The sequence below is a fragment of the Manihot esculenta genome, chromosome 9 (genome assembly GCF_001659605.2).
Source record: "Manihot esculenta cultivar AM560-2 chromosome 9, M.esculenta_v8, whole genome shotgun sequence".
In the NCBI taxonomy this organism is placed as follows: domain Eukaryota; kingdom Viridiplantae; phylum Streptophyta; class Magnoliopsida; order Malpighiales; family Euphorbiaceae; genus Manihot; species Manihot esculenta.
The window spans coordinates 1008633-1029358 of NC_035169.2; the positions used below are offsets into that span (position 1 = coordinate 1008633).

The window sequence follows — 20726 nt, forward strand, 5'->3', positions numbered from 1 at the left end:
CAATCATCATCTGCTTGAACAACCAGAAGCGCACAACCAAGAGTCTTCCTCAGCATGCAAAGAAAAACACATACCCACAAGCAAAACACAAGAAAATTTGACATATCTGAAAAGAGGTCTATTTCCACTGAATCTGTCCAAGCTTCAACAACACAGAAAAAAAAAACAGATTTATGAATATCCTCTCCAAACTCCACAAGATCTGCTTCAAAAGCAACAAAAGTATATACACCATCCCCCGATATGGGGAAGAAATATGGGAAGAAGACCCACTCTCCAAGTAGAGGACGACAAAAGGGGAAAGCCGACTCTGAACGGCAAAAAAGGATAAGAGTTACTCCCAAAAACCCTCTCCCTGTTCAAAAAAAATAAAAATAAAAAAACCTCTAGATCAACCCAAAACCAAAATCTCAAATTATAGAAAAAACCAAAATTTTGATTTCTGTAACAGGAGCCAAAAACTAAAATAATAATAATAATAATAATAATAACAATGGAGGCAATATTAACAACCATTTTTTGAATTATTATTACTCATTACTACAATTGTTCTAATAAAAAATATAATGGCAATATTAGTAACAACTGAAAGTGTAGAAGTGTTCATGGAAGAGGAAGATTGTTCCACGTAAAGTATTTGTATGTCTTTAACTGGAAATATTTCAACTAAAATAAAATTAATTGCCTCTTTCAGCAGCAGCTTAGACTATAAGTCTTCCAAAACTTTGATTAAATATGTACCAACTCTTTCTTTGTATAGTCGGTCTAAACGAGGTCTCAATACTGGCAAGAAATGGATAGCAGCTCAAAAATGTTGGATGATGAGCTAAATACAGGTGATGTGGATCCTCATGGAAGCTTTGGCCTATTGGAAGGCAGATCTTACCCTACAATACAAAATGGTCATACTGCCTAATGCAGTGAACTAAAAATCAGTCCTTTTGAGATCTCAAGTGTGCAACTCCGTACCAATGAATGGCCGATTCATAGAACCATTCTAATCGGCTACCACTAGGCCTCTGAATTTCTACGTATTTTTTTATTCTTTTTGTCCTGTATACGATATCTCTCCCGTCGTTCTTCTCTCTGGCGCTTTCTTGACAATTGCTCGTCCTTGGCTTTCTCTGCTTCGTATTCTTTTCTCTTCTGCTCTTCCTTGAGCTTTCGCTTCTTCATCTGCAAAACCACATATTAGGCGTCAGCAAACTGAGAGTGCACTTAGGAAGGAAACAACCACTGTCCCAGACAAAATATAATCCAAAAAAACAAGTAAAAAATGAAGCTATATATATCACATATTTTTCTTTAATAGATTGTAAAATCCATGTAAATATACATTTTATCATTTACATCCCTTGTTATTTTCCAGCACAAGAGATGCAAAAATTTGTTTTTTTTAATTGTTTCCAATTGTTTTTGGACAACTAACGATGCACTTCGAGTGGGTTATTTTCAACCTTACTGGAAAAGAAACAAGCATTTTTTGGGACTTGGCCGAAGCTACCACATATCTGATTTTCTGATTCCAAGTACATACCTTCTCCTGTCCAATCATATGAAATTGCTGAACAAGAGTATGAAGTCTTTTCTGTCGAGCATCCATGACAACAGCTCTTCTATTTTCAAGACGTGGCCGTTTTCGACTTGGTATATCTTTTAGTTTGGATTCAAATGGAAGTGCTGCCTGTAATGATTTGGGTGGCACTAATGGGTTGAACTTCCTTGGCTTTCTTTCAATAGGCTGTCAGAGAAAACAAACAAAACATTACTAAACAAAATCAGAAATAGCAAACAATTGAATCTTTAACTGAAGGGAAAAAGGTGGATTGTAAACACCACCACCTTCAAAAGAACAATTACCTTGTACAGCGAATCCTTGTTAATAGGAACAGGAAGATTGTGTTCTCTCCTTAATTCAGCCACTGTTTTCATTCCTTGCCAGGTCTTATCACGAGGTTGCAATGAAGTGGTCAATGGGTTATAGAACTGAGGTACTTCAACTTGAGTCCATGCACGCAGAAAAACAATGTCACTCATCAAAATCCTGTCCTCAAACGTGCACCGGGCAATTCCTTCTCTTGGTGCCCCTCCCTTCTTTTTGGGTTGGTTACCTATCTCATCTTTTGCAGCCTGCCCATATTGAAATCAGTCAGAAATTACTTCAACCTATACGAAAGACTTGCACATTCACAGCATCACTTGTAAACACGAATTGTGTATAAAAGATGCTGGTCAACATGTTACAAAAATACACCAAGACATTCTTTTTTGACAACAGATAAAAAAGTATACATTATCAATTCAAGTAACTGCAGATATGGATATAAGATCAAAAGAACATATTATCTGCATATAAGATCAAAAGAACATATTTACCTTTTTCACCTGCCCCCGGATTCCACTGACAGTTCGAACAGAAGCACCTTCAAACCGAGCTACTTCAAGATCTGAAGTAAACATATTTGTGATCAATGCAGTCTTCTTGAATATTTTACATGGATAACCAACCAGTTTGACTTTCTTCATTATCTTTGCTGCATGATTGAACTCAAGTACAACTGCAGTCGCAGTTATCCGAAAGGCTGCCTGAAATTCAAACAAAAGCAATAACTAGAGTAATGAAGAGAAAAAAGGAAAAAAAGGGGAGAGCGAGAGAGAGCAAAAGCAGCAGAAGAAGCAACCAAAAATAACACCCAATAAACGGACCATTTTCAACATTAAGCAAACAGTTGAGTCCTAAAAGAAATATAAATAAGCACAAATCTAGAAATCAACTGACAAATATCACTAACTTTAGTTTAAGGAGTCTCTAACAAAGTCTCATAGCTTGATGAGAGATTCCTTAAAACATGTCAAACAATAAAGTTTACCATATTATAGCAACATCTTCCTCTCTTATCTTAATCACACTATCAACTTTAGGTTGTTTAATGACTTGTTTTAACTTGCTCACCATATTTAGTTTCCTGTCTTACTACCTTCGTTCCACAATAACTGTCGGTTTTGAGAAATTTTTATCTAAAATTATATGTCACTTTGAGAATTTCAAGGTAACACTAATTTTTATTTTCCATATATACCCTTACTAGTCTTCAAGTTACTTAACACTAATATGCGAAAAAAAAATAACCATCTAAAGGGTATTTTAGACAAATTATTATAATTTTTTCTAAAATTAAGGCTATTAATTAGTCTTACTAGTTTGGGTGTATAAACCTTAAACGACAGATAAATTGGGATGGAGGTATTATTTAAGAAAAACAATATATTGTATATAATACACACACACATGCATACTCTATATACTATACATGCGCACAAACATGTATAAGAGATAGATATTTTTATCTTACTTCTGTTCCACAAATATTTGCAATGTAATGCTCAAGATTTGTTTAAATAAAAGACAAAAGGTCTTTTTAAAACAATGTAAATGAAGAATATTTACAATATATTTATATATCATAAACATAATTTTTCCTGAAAGTAAAGAATGAATCAACCATATATATTTCATGCAACTCGTTTTCAATTCAGATGAGCATCCATTACAATTAAAGAATGCACAAATCCAGGTGAAAGATCAAGGGTGTTTCCCCTCTCAAGTTCTCTAATTACAAATGGAAATCCCTAAAGATATTGTAAACTGATATTCTTCAAAATTTAAAACACCAATATATCCAAAACCTGGTAAGCCAAGCAATCCATACCCTTCAATTAAAAAGGGTAAACTACCCTCTCAACATGCAAAATTGTATGCATCAAGAAAATAAAGAGACAAATAGTAACCTGATCGTTAGATAAATTCTGGACAGCAACTACCCCTGTGTTGGGAGGGGCAAGAGGACCCCAGAACATCGCAAGACAATGCATGTGTTCTGGAGTGTACTTGAGCATGCGATGCCTTCCATTGCGATCTTCAATTGCATAGACAGGTGTAGTTTGGTAACGCCTCCAACCAATAGACACAATTATAGGATCTCTGGTCTTCAAAACCTTCCTATGCCATCTGTGCCGTTTTAACCTTGCCTAGAAGAAAGAATTAGGCATTTATGGCATGTAAGTGGAATTAGAAAGACAACCATCAAAATTAAGGTACGATGAACATTTCTTTTTTGAAGAAAAGAAATAAAATTTCCTTCCAAAATAAACTTGTATTTACTATATAACAAGGATCAACATAATACATGTTGCACCTCTCAAAGACGATTAATTTAACTGGAAAAGAATATCATGAACTTTCAATTTTAAAACATAAAATTTTCACCTGATTCCAACTATTATTTGTTGAGCAGTTTAGGTGATTAGTTATTTTCCTAGCTATTGCATAACTACTTCCCCCTCATTTCCAAGGAAAAGAAGAATAGAAAATCCATCATTAATTTTATTTATTCCAAATTTCAGCATTATTGTGTAACACATCATATTTGGGAATTTGAACAATTAAATCATCAATATTTAATTCCTAAATTGGCAATCCAACCAATTGCAGGACCCTCTCCTTGAACAAGCATTAATTTCCACCAAGAGTGGGGAAAAAAGTATCTAACACTAATATATCACCCAACTGTTGTGAAAATGATTCCATAAAAAACAGGAAGGCAGGAAATAAATAAAAATAAAAGTAAGAACTAGTATTTTCTAACCTGCATATATCCAACATTCTCTTCGGCAAAACCAATTCCTCCAACCAGAATTGGGTGGCATGGATCAAAATGTTCAACCATCTCAAAAGGAACATCATGAACCTCTAATCTTAGATAGGTCCCTGTTTGGAAGCCCTCAATGTCTAATCTAGTTTCCTCATCAAGGTCATTGAGTTCAGCAATATTCCTTTGTTTACGGAGTTCAATCTCCTCCTTCAACTGGAAGAAACAAGAAAGATAACATGCATAAGTTACCATTTACAACCTTAATAAGAATATCATAACTCCAACATGCTCCAGAACACTCACCTTGTCAAAAAATCCACTTTCATTGACTTGGTCCCGATGAAACTTGGCTCCTTGTTTCTCATCAACCTCCTCAGGTGGTTCAGATCCATCATACGTAAAATCAAAATTAAGGTCACAAATATAATATACTAAACAACATGATAGATACCAACAGAAAATGAACTGTTGACATTAAGCTGAAAAAAAAGAAAGAGAAAAGCGGAGGGGGCAAGGAAAGAAAAAAAGAACTTTTGTCTTTAAAATAAGAGTGAAATATTTGCAACAATTACAGTATAAAGATATTTAAATAAAGGATATTGAGCATCAAATTTGGCACGAAGTGCCAGCTTTTTCAGTCGCCGTTCCTCTGCTGCATGATCCTCTTCATTCTCAACAGGCTGACTGCCAGATTCATATCTCTCACCCGTTTCCAAATCTTCAAAGTCACCATAGATATCATCTTCTTCTTCAGTGTTTGTCACAGAGGATTGATTTCTTTGGGCAGCTTTTGACCAGTCACCCGTGACAAAACGATCACGAATACTTTCATAAATCTCTTCCTCCTTCCAGTTTTTACGACCAGCATACTTTGTAAATTTGGAGCAATCCTCAGTGTTGATGTTTATACCATCCGATCCCTCTTTCAATTTCTGCAGTACATAAGCCAAGAAGCATAATGTTGATCAATTTTAATAGGAAAATGCACCTAATTATCCTCATTATAGGGAAAATTTTATTTAAAAGAAGAATACGAATCTGAAATGCTTAGGCCTCAAGTAATATTTCAAACCTTATTCCCTTCGCCTTTCAGCTTAAAAAAGTCGTCTCCATCACTTTCCTCATCATCAATACTGTCCTGCTTTTCAATAATGGCAGCATTTGGTGCAGAAGTCCCATACACAAGTTGCATGAGATTAATATTTTTTCTCAAGGTAGTCCGCTCAACCAATGACTCTTTCCACTTTGATACATTGCCCAGGCCATCTTCTAAGAGAGTTAAATAAAAGATATTAGAAATTTAAGGAAACTCACAGGAGACAAAACAAATCACCAAATTACTAAATTGTTTTCATAATCAATAACTCTTTAAATTCAGTAAAATCCTTTTATGCTCCAATAAATATGCATATTACCCATCACCAACTGTTCTCAAAATAAAGTAAACTGCAGTTCACAGCACATGCATAAATAGTAGTCTTTTCTTAACATGTGTTCCACATTGTTTATACTTCTTGTACATATTTATAATTTAATTTTGATAAATAATTTTCTAGTAATTATTACTTATTATGTAATATTATTATATTTATTCTCAATTCAATTAAAATTAGCCCTTCATGATCATAATGTTTAAGTACTATAAAGTTATTACTAAAAAAATTTATGTACACATGCCTTACCCATTTTTATTTTTTATTCTTTAATAATTCTATGTGCTTAAAATATACTAGTCCTTAAAAATCCAATTAAATTTAATTATATATTATTATTATAATATAAATTATTATGAACACTTCAGTTTATCTCACTATTAATTAACCCTTCTCACTTTGATAAATATGAGATTAAAGATTATTAGAGCTCTAATCTAATTCCATTAATATTCGAAAATACTAATAATAAATTGTCTTGACATTAATCATTCCAATTTTCTCGGAGCCTTTTTTGTTGTTATTTAAAAATTTATGTTATAATTATATCAATTATCCAACACTTTTTATTTGTAAATGCACATCATTAAATTACCATCAACTCAATCTTAATTTCAGTACATGTTTATTTAAATAATTTCATTGCCAATTTTAAGTTCATGTGCTTATTTCATCCATTCATCCAAATAAAAATCAATATAAATGTAGTTCTTTTAACATAGTTCATTTAAATTACAAGTTATCATTTGAACAATATTCAACTTGTATTAAATGTATAATTATATTTATTAAAACACTTTTTAAATGATAATAAAAGGTAATCTTGACATTATTTTATTATTGTCACTAAATAATAATTTAATTGCAATTTTAAATGTTAGTAATTTTTCAAATTCAATACTTACCACCACAATAAAGAAGTAAATTTCATAAATTTTTAAAAAATAATAATAATAGATATTTATCTGATTTTTACTTATATTATAAATTCTTTTACTGTAAATAAATATAATAAAGCATAAACAAATTGAAAATGAATATTAAATAAATTAATTTTATAATAGTTAACATCATATATTATAAAATAATATCAACAAAAGCTTATACATAGAAATTCTTAATTGTAGCATTATTAATAATGCTATAGAAATTTTAATTGTCCGTAACTCTATTAATAATGTAATTTATATTATTTTTTATTACTTAAATTTATATAATAAAACAAATAAACAATTTTTTTTATTTTTAAAAGTGAAAAACAATACTCATAATTGAAGAAATATATGTTTAGAGTTTTAATTATACAAGATTCTTTTTTAATAATAAAGTTATATTGTTAATTTAATGCAAATTATATTTTTTTCCATAAAATTTATATTCAAATAGGAAAAAAACTCTAATTAATTAAATTAAAATTTTTTCTAGTAATAATAAATTCTTCTATTTCTTTTTCAACCAATCAAAATAAATAGCTAATTGTAATTATCAAATTTAAATGTCTATTATTCGAAATCTCAATATTCCACCCTCCCCTCTCTTCTACTTTTATATATATTATAGATAAAGCTAGAAATAATTCTGAGCATTTGCAGAGACATGAGAAAAATGGTACCATCTGTTCCTTCATCCACTCCATCCTCCTCTGAAACATCTGAATCAGAATATTGATTATCCTCATCATCATCTTCACTCCCATCATCAGAGGCCTAAAGTGATGATATAATTAGAATCTATGAGAAGTAAACAAAAGGGTTTTGCATTCTGCACAACTAATGCAGCAACAAGCAATGTATCAATAATGCTAAGAGAAAAGAGGAAATTGTCCTAAGGCATCTAGTAAGCGGGATACTATCTGAAAATTGAACAGATAGTTTCACTTGGAAAAAAAAATACTGAGCTATATTTGGTTTCTTCTCCAACAGGAAAACACTCCACAAAATTGCAAATGAGCTTTTAATACAGAAAACATATAAACCAAGCAAAAAAACAGGTACAAAGACATTTGGGGGAAAAATTGCCTCAGAAAGTAACTTGGATTAGTAAAACTCAAAAGAAGAGAAATGAGCAAATAACATCAGCACAGTCATATAATACTATAGCACAAAACAGCAGTATTACATGTTAGTAGTAAAAATGTTCATATTCTCAAAGCGTATAAATGTCGTTATATAAATAAATATAGATGTTGCACAAAAGAAACAATTCAAATGCAGTGAGAGGGAAAAAAAAAACATTTTATTAGCCCATCCTCAGTTGGATCATAGTTCTTCCTAGAAATGTAAATAAGTAACAGCAATGATTACCATCAGATCCTGATCATCCATGTCATCCCCAAACGTAGCTTTTCTTCTCAATCTCCCATCATGAAACTCCACTTGTTCCTTCAACCGGTCTTTGAGGCTAGTTTGATGGTTTGATGCATTAACATTCCCTCCATCAGAATCTCCATCTTCCCCATTTATCATAGCATCTCTTTGAGTAAATTCATCTTCATCAAAAGACTCTGAACCTTCCGAATATTCAGTATCACTTTCTTCTCCAGACCGATCAGGTTCAATTTGATTCTCAAGCTCATTCAGCTCAAAAGGCTTTGTATCATCTCTCTGCTCTTCATTACTATCACTTACATAAGTCTGAGTATCAGATGCAACAGGAGGATTCCTGCTGAAAAGGGTAATAAAGCTATTCTCCAATTTCTCATCAATTGAATACTTTGTGTTCTGCAGTGATTTAACCAAAACCTCACCTACATCTTGGTCCTTTCCTGCAAGAAAGAAGCACAGACTCTCTCAGAAGTGCAACTTGGAAAAGAAGAACATACATGTTGCTTATTATTATTTCCAAGAGGCAGTATCACTCAAGCATAAATAAGATAAATGTCCCCAAAATGATGAGAGGCATGTCAAAAAGAAAAATGTAACAGAATATCAACTCAACTGAATAAACAATTTGACACAGCTTCAACCAACAAAACTGAAAAGACAATAATATAGTAACAGATTATGGACCTTTGCGTTTTGTTCCCCCATTTTCATCATCAACTTTAGAGAATTGAACAAAGTGGTCATTTATGTTTATATACACAGCATCCTTGTCATACAGCAGATCCCCAAGCCCAGACATGGGTGCATAAAATAGTTTTTCCTTGTCTCTCAATCCCTTCTTTTTGGCAGCTGATGGTAAAGGACAAGGGTCAGCCAAGGCTGTTACACCAGCCAAACTGTAATCACCAACACCAGCAATATGCACCTGATTCACAAATTGTTTATTAGATTATGATGTGAAACTTGAGAAGAAAAATAGAGACAAACACATTGTACCAATATATTTAACTTAAGACACAAGAAGTTATCATTGTTTTCCTACACTGCCAAATTAGTTGTTCCACCCAGCTGAAGTAATTTAATCCAAAAACAAATTTCAAAGCTTAATCCCAGCTTCACTAGCCTCCTGAGATTGGCTAATAGACATTCAACTGCATATATTATTCAAGACCATAATCAAAATTTTTCAAGATCCACTCTACCATGAACTAGTCTTTACAAATCCAAAAGCATAGTAGAAGCATAGCGGACTTATTATGTCTTAACCAACACAAGTCATTTTAACAGTCGGCAGCTCTCTTTCCCTAATTCTGGAAGTCACAGCTTCAAAATTTCCATTCAATCTTCTTCAACATCCTGCCTTATATTCCCATCAAGTTTTAATATCCTAAATTTCAGATAAGGGAAAGCCTCTCTCTATCCCTCCAGAATATGCAGATCCATGTTTGATTATGCATATAAACTGTTTTATATAGAGGAATTATTCAGGTCATAAATTGCAGTTACAGCTTCTCGAATCAGTATCTGGCCAATGGTCAAATCTCCAAAATCACACTAATAGAGCACTCTTGTATTTAAATTATATTCTGTTTTCACCTTTAGCCCCTAAAACTTTAAACTCCGCAATTAAGAGAAAAAAAGTGCAGAAAGGAAAATACCTTAGTCCCCTTCTTCAAGTTACAACCCCGTAAATAACCATAAAGAGTGACATTCCTATCACATTTATTGTTCATATGCACTCTTTCAGGAGGAGTCACATCTTCAAAGCGATCTACTAAAACATATGGGTGAGAAGTTCGCCAAGATAATGGATGAAACTTCATAACAGAAATAAAGCGAGCAAGATTTTTAATCTCGGTCGTAGAGTACCTGTTCATTCAGAACAACAAAGACCAGGAAAGGGAATAATCAGCTTCATAATACCTAATGGAGGCGATGTTAATTTTCACAAAGCAGTATTGCACAATCCAAAAACTGCAGCACAATTGGAAACACTTACTTCCCATTATTAAGACCAGATAAATAGAACAATTTTGCCCCATCATATATTTCTGTCCAGAAACGATGCTTGAGCCTCTGCTTTGTTTTCTTAAGTTTCTTCACATCCTTGAATTTATCAAGGTGAGTAAGGACTCCCATGACCTTTGGGAATCCATGAACTTGCAAAATATTAAGAAATTCAAAAGTCTCCTACAGCAGAAAATAGATACACGTAATCAAAATCCTTACTTTTTGATAGGTCATAGATAAAGCATGCTTCATCTTGTTCACAAAATGATACATAATAAGGTGAAGGAGATGGCAGAAACTGAGAATCTACACCAGAAAATCATAAGCAAGCAAAATCACAATCTCAAAACATAGTAAAATCAAAACAACTCTAGTATTATTCAGTGTCTAAATATGCTGTTTGCCTATTTCATCTGTTTACTCAAGCCAACAACTGAAGTAAATCTCGGAAACAACTTCAGCATTGAAATGTTTGTCACGGACTAAGTATCTCACCATTTCAAAGCCATAGCTTCCATCTATCAACAGCAAAGCTAGATCTGCAAATTTAGCAGCATCAATCATGCCATTGATGTCATTTGGACACTCCACAAACTGAACCCTCCTTTGCTTACCTAGACATTCATAAATTTCACATGTTAGCAAAACAAAGTAATCTTCAAACAGAAATACTTTTAAAGAACCCTTCCAAGTTTCACTCAAGCAATTATTGATAAGCAAAAAAAAACACCTGAGACTACGGTAATGGGGCCTCGAACCTCAGGTAAATTTTGCTTCGTATAATGCTTCATAAGACCTTTTATCAATAGAGACTTGCCAACCTGCCACCAAAAGTTGCACCAAAATGGCATCATCCAAAAAAATATAAAATATAATATTATGTAAAATTAGATATGTGGATTATGATAAGAGACCAACAATTTCATTTCTCCTCCCTAGAGCCTATCAACAATTGCAATCATGCAAATCAAAATACCCCACGACACAACACTTCTTTTCTAAAATAAAAAGGCAACTTACAACAAACGATGAAATCAACCATCACCATTTCCTCCCTCCCCAACACTCTTCAAAAGAAAGAAGAGAAATTGTAAAGTTCACAACAATTGCATCAAAATCAACACTTGATGACTTGCTATGACATTGTCTACAAATCATAACCAACATTTTGATTTCTATGACACCAAGAGTAAGAATAGTTAATCTATCAATCAGCATAATTTTTCTACTAACACTATCACACGTAGTTCATAGGCCATAATCATATACCTGGGGCGGTCCATGAACAAGAACAACAAATGGAGGTGGTTCACCATAAGCCCTATCAATAGTTGGCACATGAAGCCTGCGCTGCTCCTTTTCTACAGCTCGTGACTGCAACCGCTTAGCTTTCACAGTAGAAGTAAAAGCAAATGCCTAAACAAAACATGCATCAAATTAATTAACATACTATTCCCCTGTCAAGTTTTGCAGTGCCTTAGTAAGAAAATTACGGACTTGAAAAAAAAAAGAAAAAAGAAAAAAGAAACAACCTTAGGGTTTTGCTTCTTTTCCTCGGTTGAGAGCTTCTTCTTATCAGATTTGGCCTTCTTCTTTGGACCTGCTTGACGAGACCGATGAGCCTTATGCTCCTGGTCCTTGCTACCACCATCTTCGGCCATAGTAGCAGCTCAACAAAGAAAAGAAACCACTAATGTAGCCTAAAATGAATAAAGGAAAAAGAAGCAAGTGGTTAGTAAGAGAAAGAGAAAAAAAGTGTATCCATACAAATCAATCAATGTAGTGGTGTGTGGTTGCTGGTCGGCAAGGGCATTCTGCGGCAGAGACAACGAACGTGAAACAAAAAGGAAAGGATAACGATTAACCGAAGTTTGCCGCCGGGCTACACCCGAGAAAAAAGGCGGTGATGATGACAGCACGAGCACAATAGATAGAGAGGAAAGACACAGAGAGAGAGGAAACCTAGTTCTGAAGCTCAGTGTAACTGGAAAAAAGAAGCATAAGCAATTAAAAAGATAACATGGAGATAGTGTTGGTAGTGGCGGCAGCTATAGTGTGGACATCAAAAGATAGAGTGTGAATAATCAAATCCGCAAAGGTAATGGTAGGAGCACCAAGAGCACATCACCATTTAGTAATGGCACCGATTAGGATACTCGGGAAATTCAGATACCCAAAGCCAACCAAAGCCAACCCATCCACACAAATCCAGATGAAACCAAATGAAAAACCACAACCCCAAATCTCGACCACAGAGACTTCCCACACTAACCCAAACGAAACCACAAACCTGCGTTGTGACCGTGGGAGACGTAAGCAGCGGCGAACGAGGAGGAGGAGCAGCAGCGGCGAGGCAAGAGCAGTGTCGAGAGAAAGCAACGGCGGCAAGAGACAAGCAGTAGCAGCGAAACTGGAGCAGCGTGACTGAGGAGGAGCAGCAGCAGCGCCCACGGCAAGCGAACGAGAATTTGCGACTTTAGGTTAGTTTTATTCTCCTGTAATTCTAAATACGTTTGCGTAATAACCAAAAACTTTTCAATTTATTTGACTAAATTAAGGTATTGTTTGGGTGGAATGCATTTTCGAGAATTAATTTAATTAGGTCTAAGAGAATTAACTTAATTTTCCCTTCATAGTTCCTTAAGAAGTTATAAGAAAAAAAAATCTTTATTGCTCCTATTTAATTTGAGTTGTTAAGAATTACAACTCATATGATCATTAAATTTAATAAATTTTAAATACTTAAGTCTTTCAATTATCATTTATAAAACATATTTCAATCTTTAACAAAATAACAACCATAATATTAACTATGTTCTGAATTATCAATCTAAATTATCAATAATATAAAATTATTCAGTGCTAGTATTTTCTCTATTCAGTGCTAATATTTTCTCTACTCAATCGCTTATAGAGAGCCCATCTTTTCCAATATATTTCTTATCTTTATATTTAGGGCGAACAGTATTCGATTTAAATCGAAATAATTGACCGAATCGATTAATTTCGAAAATTTAGTTCAGTTTTATTTTTTATTTGATTTGGTTTGGGTTTAAATTTTTAAAAAATCGGTAATTTCAATTCGGTTCGATTTTAGACAAAAAAATTTCAATTAAACCGAACCGAACCGAATTCACTTATACTACATCGTTTTCAATAATTCCCTTATTTGCCATAAATCTAAAAGTTGTTTGCCACAGAGGTTCACGCGCAATCACACTATCCATTCCATGCTGCCTCACCTCACAGTGCCTGTGCCTCTAACTTAGAGCTCCATCCACCACTTCTAGCGGTGCTTCCACTGTCCACCATCCAACCTCCACTCTCACTCTCCTCCCGGCGGCATTGACTCGGCTAACTCGGCTAACTCGACTTGTCGCTCTTCACTACGTTGCGGCTGCATGACTCAGTGATGCCGACTCCTCCTCACCTCAATCCTCTGTCGCTCTCTAGTCTCTCTCTCCATGCAATCGTCGGCGCCGCGTCGGCCATCGCTGCTGTCATGCACTACCGTGTGTTGTTGTGTCGTACATCTGCGTCGCTGTCGTGCACTGCCGTGTGATGTTGTATCGTACATCTCTCTCGCCCCCAGCCCTTGGTTGTGTCGTACATCGCTGTTGTTGTGCACTGCCATGTGCTGTTGAACTTGAGACAACTGTAGAAGGTAAGTAAATATTTTTTTTCAAAAGTGTATTGAGTCACTATTGAGAAAACTGTCGTGTTGGTTGTATAACTTCCTTGTTTAAGGTAGCTTGTTAGATGTCCTAGCTTTGTTCTTGTCAGATTTGATTTTATTAGATTTCCTAGCTTTGCTCTTGTTTGAGGTAGCTTGTTAGATGTCCTAGCTTTTTTTACTAATCTGTTAAAGAGAGGGTTAATAAAGTTTCAAGCTTTTAAATTTAACATCAACAGTTTATAGTCACCATCAATATTCATAGAGTTGCATTCATGACTATCCCAACTTAACCCACATTAAGGTTCTTGGCTGGCTCACTAACGTTAGGAGTACATTTCTGCAATATGATTGAAAATATAAGGAAAAGTTATACATTGTGCATAGAATAGCTCCAATAGATGCAAGGAATTCATATACAAGTATCACAAGGTTTTTGAAAAAAAGAAGTTACGATGTAACAAGAGTTATTTCCCAAAGTTTAGATGAAACAATCATGAAATCCTTATTCCTTAGTTTATTTTAGCACTAGAGAAGATTTGCTTTGCTTCTACATTTTTCTGAATAAAAATTCTTTTATTTAGATTGATTCAAAATGCACTTTAAAAGGCACATTATGCACTTTATATTGTCAATTCATATTTGGAGAACATGATTTGGAATTGCTTCAGAATATCCTGAAATGAAATTCTAAACCTTATTTCATCATCTTTTACAGATAGTACTGCAATGGCTATACGCATAAAGCATGAGCATTAATGCCCATAGAAATACAACAAATGATTAAACAAATAAAATTATTATTACCATTTGAAATCCTCATAGCTAGCCCAAAATTTGAAAGCTTCATTTGCCCAGATGTTGTTAGGAGGATATTTTTAGGCTTTATGTCTCGATGTACAACACCCACATCATGGCAATATTTGATAACTGAAATCAGCTCCCTTAGTACTAGCGGCATGATGCTTTGAATATTACCCTTCCCTAGCCATCTAGTCAAGCAACCGCCCTCCAGAACAAAGCTCCATCACAAGATAAAAGGATTTTTGAATCCTCATATGCTGCCTTCAAGGTTACAATGCCTAGATGACCCAAAAGGTGCTGCATCATTTCCACTTCTCGATGCACAAGATCCTCACCCTTGCGCAAAATTTTGCATGCAAAGTCTTCTCCAGTCACTTTTCTTGTACACAAAACTACATATCCAAACTTTCCTTTCCCAATTGTTGTTGCACCCAAATCATACTGTTGCTCAATTTTACAAATGGATTAACATCTCAAGTTAACATCCAAACTGCATTATATAGTCTTAGGTTAACATCTCAACTTATTTTCTTCAATCCACATCTTATGTGTACATTAGATTTCATTTAGTGTTATAATTGACTAAGATTTATAATTTATTTATTTATAGATGGATCAACGAGAACCATCAAATCCTACATCACAACTTGCAGTTGCTTCGAGTAATATTGAAGCTGCCGAGACAACATTCAAAATGAAGAGGAAGAGTATGAAGCCAAAATCAGTTATATGGGACCACTTCACTAAATTTACTGATGATACGGGAACTCAAAAAGGCAAGTGTAACTATTGTAAAAATGAGTTTTATTGTGATCCAAAAAAAATAGCATATTTGCACTTAGACATTACATTTCTGCATGCATAAAAAACCCTCAGAGTGTGACTACTAGACAATCACAATTTTCTTTATAATCACTTTCTTCTAGTACACAAGAGAGAGGGGGAAATTATCAATTAGGCACGTTAAGTAGTTGACATTTTGATCAAGATGTAGCTAGACTTAAGTTAGCTAAAATGACAATTATTGATGAGCTGCCATTTATGTTTGCAGAAGGGGAAGGGTTTAAGGAATGGGTTGAATGCATACAACTCAGGTTTCGAATTCCATCCCATTAGACTGTTTCAAGGGATTGTTATGACTTATATTTAGAGGAGAGGAAGAAATTAAAGAGTTACTTTCAAAAATCTAGTCAGAGAATTTGCATTACCACAGACACATGGATTTCATTGTAAAAAATTAATTATATGTGTATCACTGCACACTATATTAATGATAATTGGATACTTCATAAAAAAATTCTTAATTTTTGTCCAATTGAAAGTCATAAGGGTGATGATATTGGCATGGCTGTTGAGAGTTGTTTACTTAATTGGGGAATTAAGAGAGTATTTACAGTGACTGTGGATAATACTAGTTCAAATAATGTGGTTGTTACATATTTAAAAAAGAAAAATAATTGTTGGGGATTTGGGATTTTAAATTGCAAATATCTTCATATGAGATGTATTGCCCACATAATTCATTTAGTTGTGGTTGATGGATTGAAAGAAAATATTGAAGTAGTAAAAAGGGTTAGAGAAGCAGTGAGATATGTGTGACAATCTCTTGCTAGATTGCAAAAGTTCAAATCATATTGTGAAATGGAGGGGATTCAAAGTAAATGTCATTTATCTTTGGATGTTTCCACTAGATGGAATTCCACCTATTTGATGTTGAGAACTGCGAAAAAATTTGAAATTACATTTGATAGATTTGGAACTATTGATCCATGTTATAAGCTTGATCTTGTGTCTGATAAATAATATGATGGTGTGCCTAATAGTTTGAATTGGGACTATATTAGAAAAATTATAGATTTCTTGGGTCATTTTTATGATTTTACATTAAATATTTCATGTTCTAGATATATCTGTAACGGCCCGGAAATCGGACTGCTACCGGCGCTAGGATCCAGATCGGCTTAAGGCCGCCGGGACCCGTAGCAAGCCTAACATATCTCCTGAATACCTGATAAATCTCATACATGATCATACATATACATAAAAATTTAAACTTTTTCTTTCATTTACCAAGCTTAACCTGTGCATGCACAACTCATAATCATAAACCCCACACTGGAGCCCTCATCAAATGCTCCGATGGGTGACATATCATACATTAAGCTTGGTTTACATAAACATCATTAAAACGTTTCATTAAAAAGATCATGTACCAAAAGGGGATTAACATACATTAGGGCCAAGCACAATTCTATCTTCAATACAATTCTTTACATTACATCATATTATAATATTTTACAATACATGTCCACATTTAGCTATTATATAAAACATGACTTCTAATCATGGTGACTTCCTGGTCTAGCCCGTACCTGCAAACCTGGGGGATTAAGGGAAAGGGGTGAGCTACTAGAGCCTAGTGAGCAGAACTAAAAACTGTTAAGTAAAACATGCCATCATGAAATGCATCACATCACAGCAAATCACATTAAGGATGGACTTGTCACCTATAGCCCTCTACACATCTAATAGTGCCAGAACGTAGAATGGGTCCTGGTCTTTCACTTAAACATAACATTCCAAGGTGCCAAAACGTAGAATGGGTCATGGTCTTTCTCTTATACTGTGCCAGCGAACGTAGAATGGGTCCCACTGGACTTTCATACCGTATCATATCATATCATGTCATCTCATCTCATATTGAGGGCTAAGGAGCATCCAATATCCATCCACATCATCATCATATTATGCAATGCAACATATTCGTGAATTCTAATGCAACAACCTATAATAACATGGCATTCGTGATGCATGATCATGCTAAAAGTTTCATTAATTTAAAAGCATAGTTCTGTTCTACTCACCTTAGACTGACTCTGGAGAAGCTAATCTCTCTGCTGGGGGCCTCGGTTCCTCGGGTCCGAACCTACACAGGTGGACTCAAATGAGGGACCAAACATAGACTAACATGACTCTAAACAACTCCCCAAAAACCCTTAAAACACCACAAAGTCATGCACCTTCGGCAGCCGAACCTTCCTCCAGATCCGAAAGTCATGCACCTTTGGCGGTAGGTTCGGCGGCCGAAACTCCCATCCAGAGCCGAAAGTCCAACTTTCGAGGGCAGGGTTCGGCAGCCGAAACATGCTACCACAGGCAGGTTCGGGGGCCGAAAGTTCCTTCGGCTGCCGAACCTGAGTTCTCCCAAAGTGGCAGAACTCAGCCATTCTATGCACATTGCCTCCTAAACTCTTCCAATCATGCATTTAGCTATTCTACAACATGCATACACATGCAAACAAGCATAGAGGGGTCTCAAACTATCCTAAACCCCAACAACAACACATATAACATACATTATCCACAAACTCAACATAAATCCTATCAACAACCAACCAACCCCAACATGCATCTCTACCCCCTAAACCATCATAAAACTTGCTTAAAACATACAAGAATGGTAGGATCTAAGCTTACCTCTTGAAGATCGAGAGGAGAAACGATCATTAACTTTGAGGTAGGAGAAATCTAGCTCCTTGGGTCTCCAAGTTCCACAATTTGATCTTAGTTCCAAAAACTTCAAAAACCAAGTAAACACTTGTTAAAACTTGAAAGATTTGAGGAAAATCATCAAAACCAACCACAGGAGAGCATGAACTCACCTCTAGCCGGAAATGGGGAAGAAACTCGCCCATTTTCGGCCATGGGGCTTCTTATAGGGGCTGGCCAGGCCACCTTCGGAAGCCAAAGATGCCTCCAAAACTCATGCATGTTCGGGGCCGAACCTGGGTTTCCCTCTATGGTCGTTTTTATTCAAAACTCAATTTCTTTCTTACTTAAAATCATAAAATACATGGAAATATTTTATAAAAACATGATTTTACCCTTCTAAAGGTTTCCGACATCCGAAATTCCACCGGACGGTAGGAATTCTGATACCGGAGTTTAGCCGGGTATTACATGTCACTTCCAATATTTTTTTGATGAGATTAATTCAGTTGATTGTTTATTACAAGAGTGAAAAATTAGTGATGACCTAACTTTATCGAATATGGGTGAGAAGATGAAAGTGAAGTTTGATAAATATTGGGGGGATCTTGATAAAATGAATAAACTTATTTATATTGCGGTTGTGATGGATTCTGGATATAAGATGAAATTTATGAGTTTTGCACTCTCTGCTATGTATAGGAATGAAAAGGGTTTGAATTTAACACAAAATAAAATCAGTTGTGTATGAGTTGTTTGATGAATACAAGAGAATATTTGCTAATGAAAATGCAAACATAAATGATGGTCATGCACATTCAATTGCAATTGAAAACTTGGATGAGAAAGGATTAAAAAAGAGATCAATGATGAATTTAGGTAGTCAATTTTTGAAACATAAAATTAAGATTAGAGAAACTAAAAATAAGTCAGATCTAGATTGCTATCTTAACGAGAGTATTCAAGTGGTGGATGAGAATGATGAATTTGATATATTACTTTGGTGAAATCTTAATTCTAATAGATTCTCTATCTTTTTCCATATAGTTAGAGATATTTTAGCAGTTTCTATCTCTACTATTACATCAAAATCAACTTTTAGTACTGGGAGTAGAGTATTTGACCCTTTTAGGAGTTATTTGACTCCTAAAGTTGTTGAAACTTTAATATGTGCACAAAATTAGCTTTGAAAATCTCATTGTCGTAAGTCCTTTAAATAACAAATAACATATATGAAAAGACTTGAAGAAGATATGTAGAATCTTATTTAATTTCTTATATTATTATTGGCTTAAATATTTCATACTTGATAAATATTAAATTTTTTCTCTTATCTTTTTAGTGTTTGCAAATTGTGAGGTAAGTAGCAGAACTAATGAAAACAGTCAAAATACCGTCAATTTGGATGGTTGATATAAAATGAAATGATTTTAAGGTAGATCTTTTTTTTTCTTGTTATTATTAAATTGATTCTGACAACTTTTTATAACTATTCTAATATTTTTTATTCTTGCAAGTGAAATATCAGTTCAAATTTGAAGAATATGGTGGTTGAAGACTTGATCGCAAAAATGAAGATGTCTTTGTTGTTTAATTTTATGCTCGTTCAGTCATTTGGATCATGTAAGTTTGGACTTTTAGATTATATAACTTTCTTTATATTTATATTGGACTATAAACTATATTTTATATCATGTGTAGAGCGAATTATTATAGTAGTAGACTAGAGATGTTAAATTTTAGTTTTTATATTGTTTTATGATTATTATTGATTTTTTATTTGTAAAAGTTAAGATTAAAACACTCCAATTGAATCTTATAATACTAAAAATCAATGATAAAAAAATAATGAAAAGTTTAAAAATCGTTCAACCGATCGAACCGATTGAATCAGATTAATTCGATTTAGTTATCCTTCTTATTCGGTTTGGTTCGATTTATATAAAATTCTTCAATTTGATTTTCGGTTATTTCGATTCGATTTGATTTTAAACTGAATTGACCAAATGCTCGCTTCTAATTATTATCATTAATCAATTTGATTTAATTTTACTGATTTTTTTTATCAAAATTAAACTGAATAAAAAATAATCGAAATTTTTAAAAATAAAAATCGAATCAAAAAAAATAAAAAATTAAATTAAAATTTTAAATTAATTTAATTCGATCGATTTTTTCAATTTAAACCGAATACTACTACTCATCCTTATTTTTACTTATTTTATGTTAGAAGTTTATTTGTACTATTATAAAATTTAAAGGATTATTTATCCTCAAGAGTTTATTTAATATAATTTTTAAAAAGTAAACGGCTCAATTGATATGTTTTAATAGTTAAAAG

General features: G+C 33.9%; 1 protein-coding gene across 5 annotated transcripts; it reads right to left on the bottom strand.

Moving 5' to 3' along the window:
* Positions 1–505: 505 nt before the first annotated feature.
* Positions 506–12931, bottom strand: LOC110622061 (ribosome biogenesis protein BMS1 homolog). Of its 5 annotated transcripts, XM_021766425.2 has the most exons (20): positions 12710–12931; positions 11952–12119; positions 11689–11835; positions 11150–11240; positions 10915–11033; positions 10409–10599; positions 10068–10278; positions 9094–9334; positions 8389–8849; positions 7698–7791; positions 5725–5921; positions 5253–5584; positions 4956–5049; positions 4647–4865; positions 3790–4029; positions 2377–2586; positions 1861–2130; positions 1538–1741; positions 970–1176; positions 506–887 (listed from the first exon to the last, which is right to left on the bottom strand). In XM_021766425.2, the coding sequence occupies exons 2-19, from the start codon at positions 12078–12080 to the stop codon at positions 1012–1014; spliced, it is 3615 nt and encodes a 1204-aa protein (XP_021622117.1). In that variant the 5' UTR covers positions 12081–12119; positions 12710–12931; the 3' UTR covers positions 506–887; positions 970–1011. The 5 variants fall into 5 exon arrangements, with proteins under 5 accessions (XP_021622117.1, XP_021622118.1, XP_021622115.1 ...); XM_021766426.2 differs by having other exon boundaries at positions 506–1176; positions 5725–5918; XM_021766423.2 differs by having other exon boundaries at positions 506–1176.
* Positions 12932–20726: the final 7795 nt, after the last annotated feature.

Bases quoted from the DNA above. Each gene is read 5' to 3' on its own strand.
- LOC110622061 (XM_021766425.2), bottom strand. From the start codon at position 12,080: ATGGCCGAAGATGGTGGTAGCAAGGACCAGGAGCATAAGGCTCATCGG. The intron at 5,585-5,724 runs GTTTGAAATATT...TATGTACTGCAG, and splicing joins TGAAAGGCGAAGGGAATAAG to AAATTGAAAGAGGGATCGGA. The intron at 1,177-1,537 runs GTATGTACTTGG...GTGGTTTTGCAG, and splicing joins ATATGATTGGACAGGAGAAG to ATGAAGAAGCGAAAGCTCAA.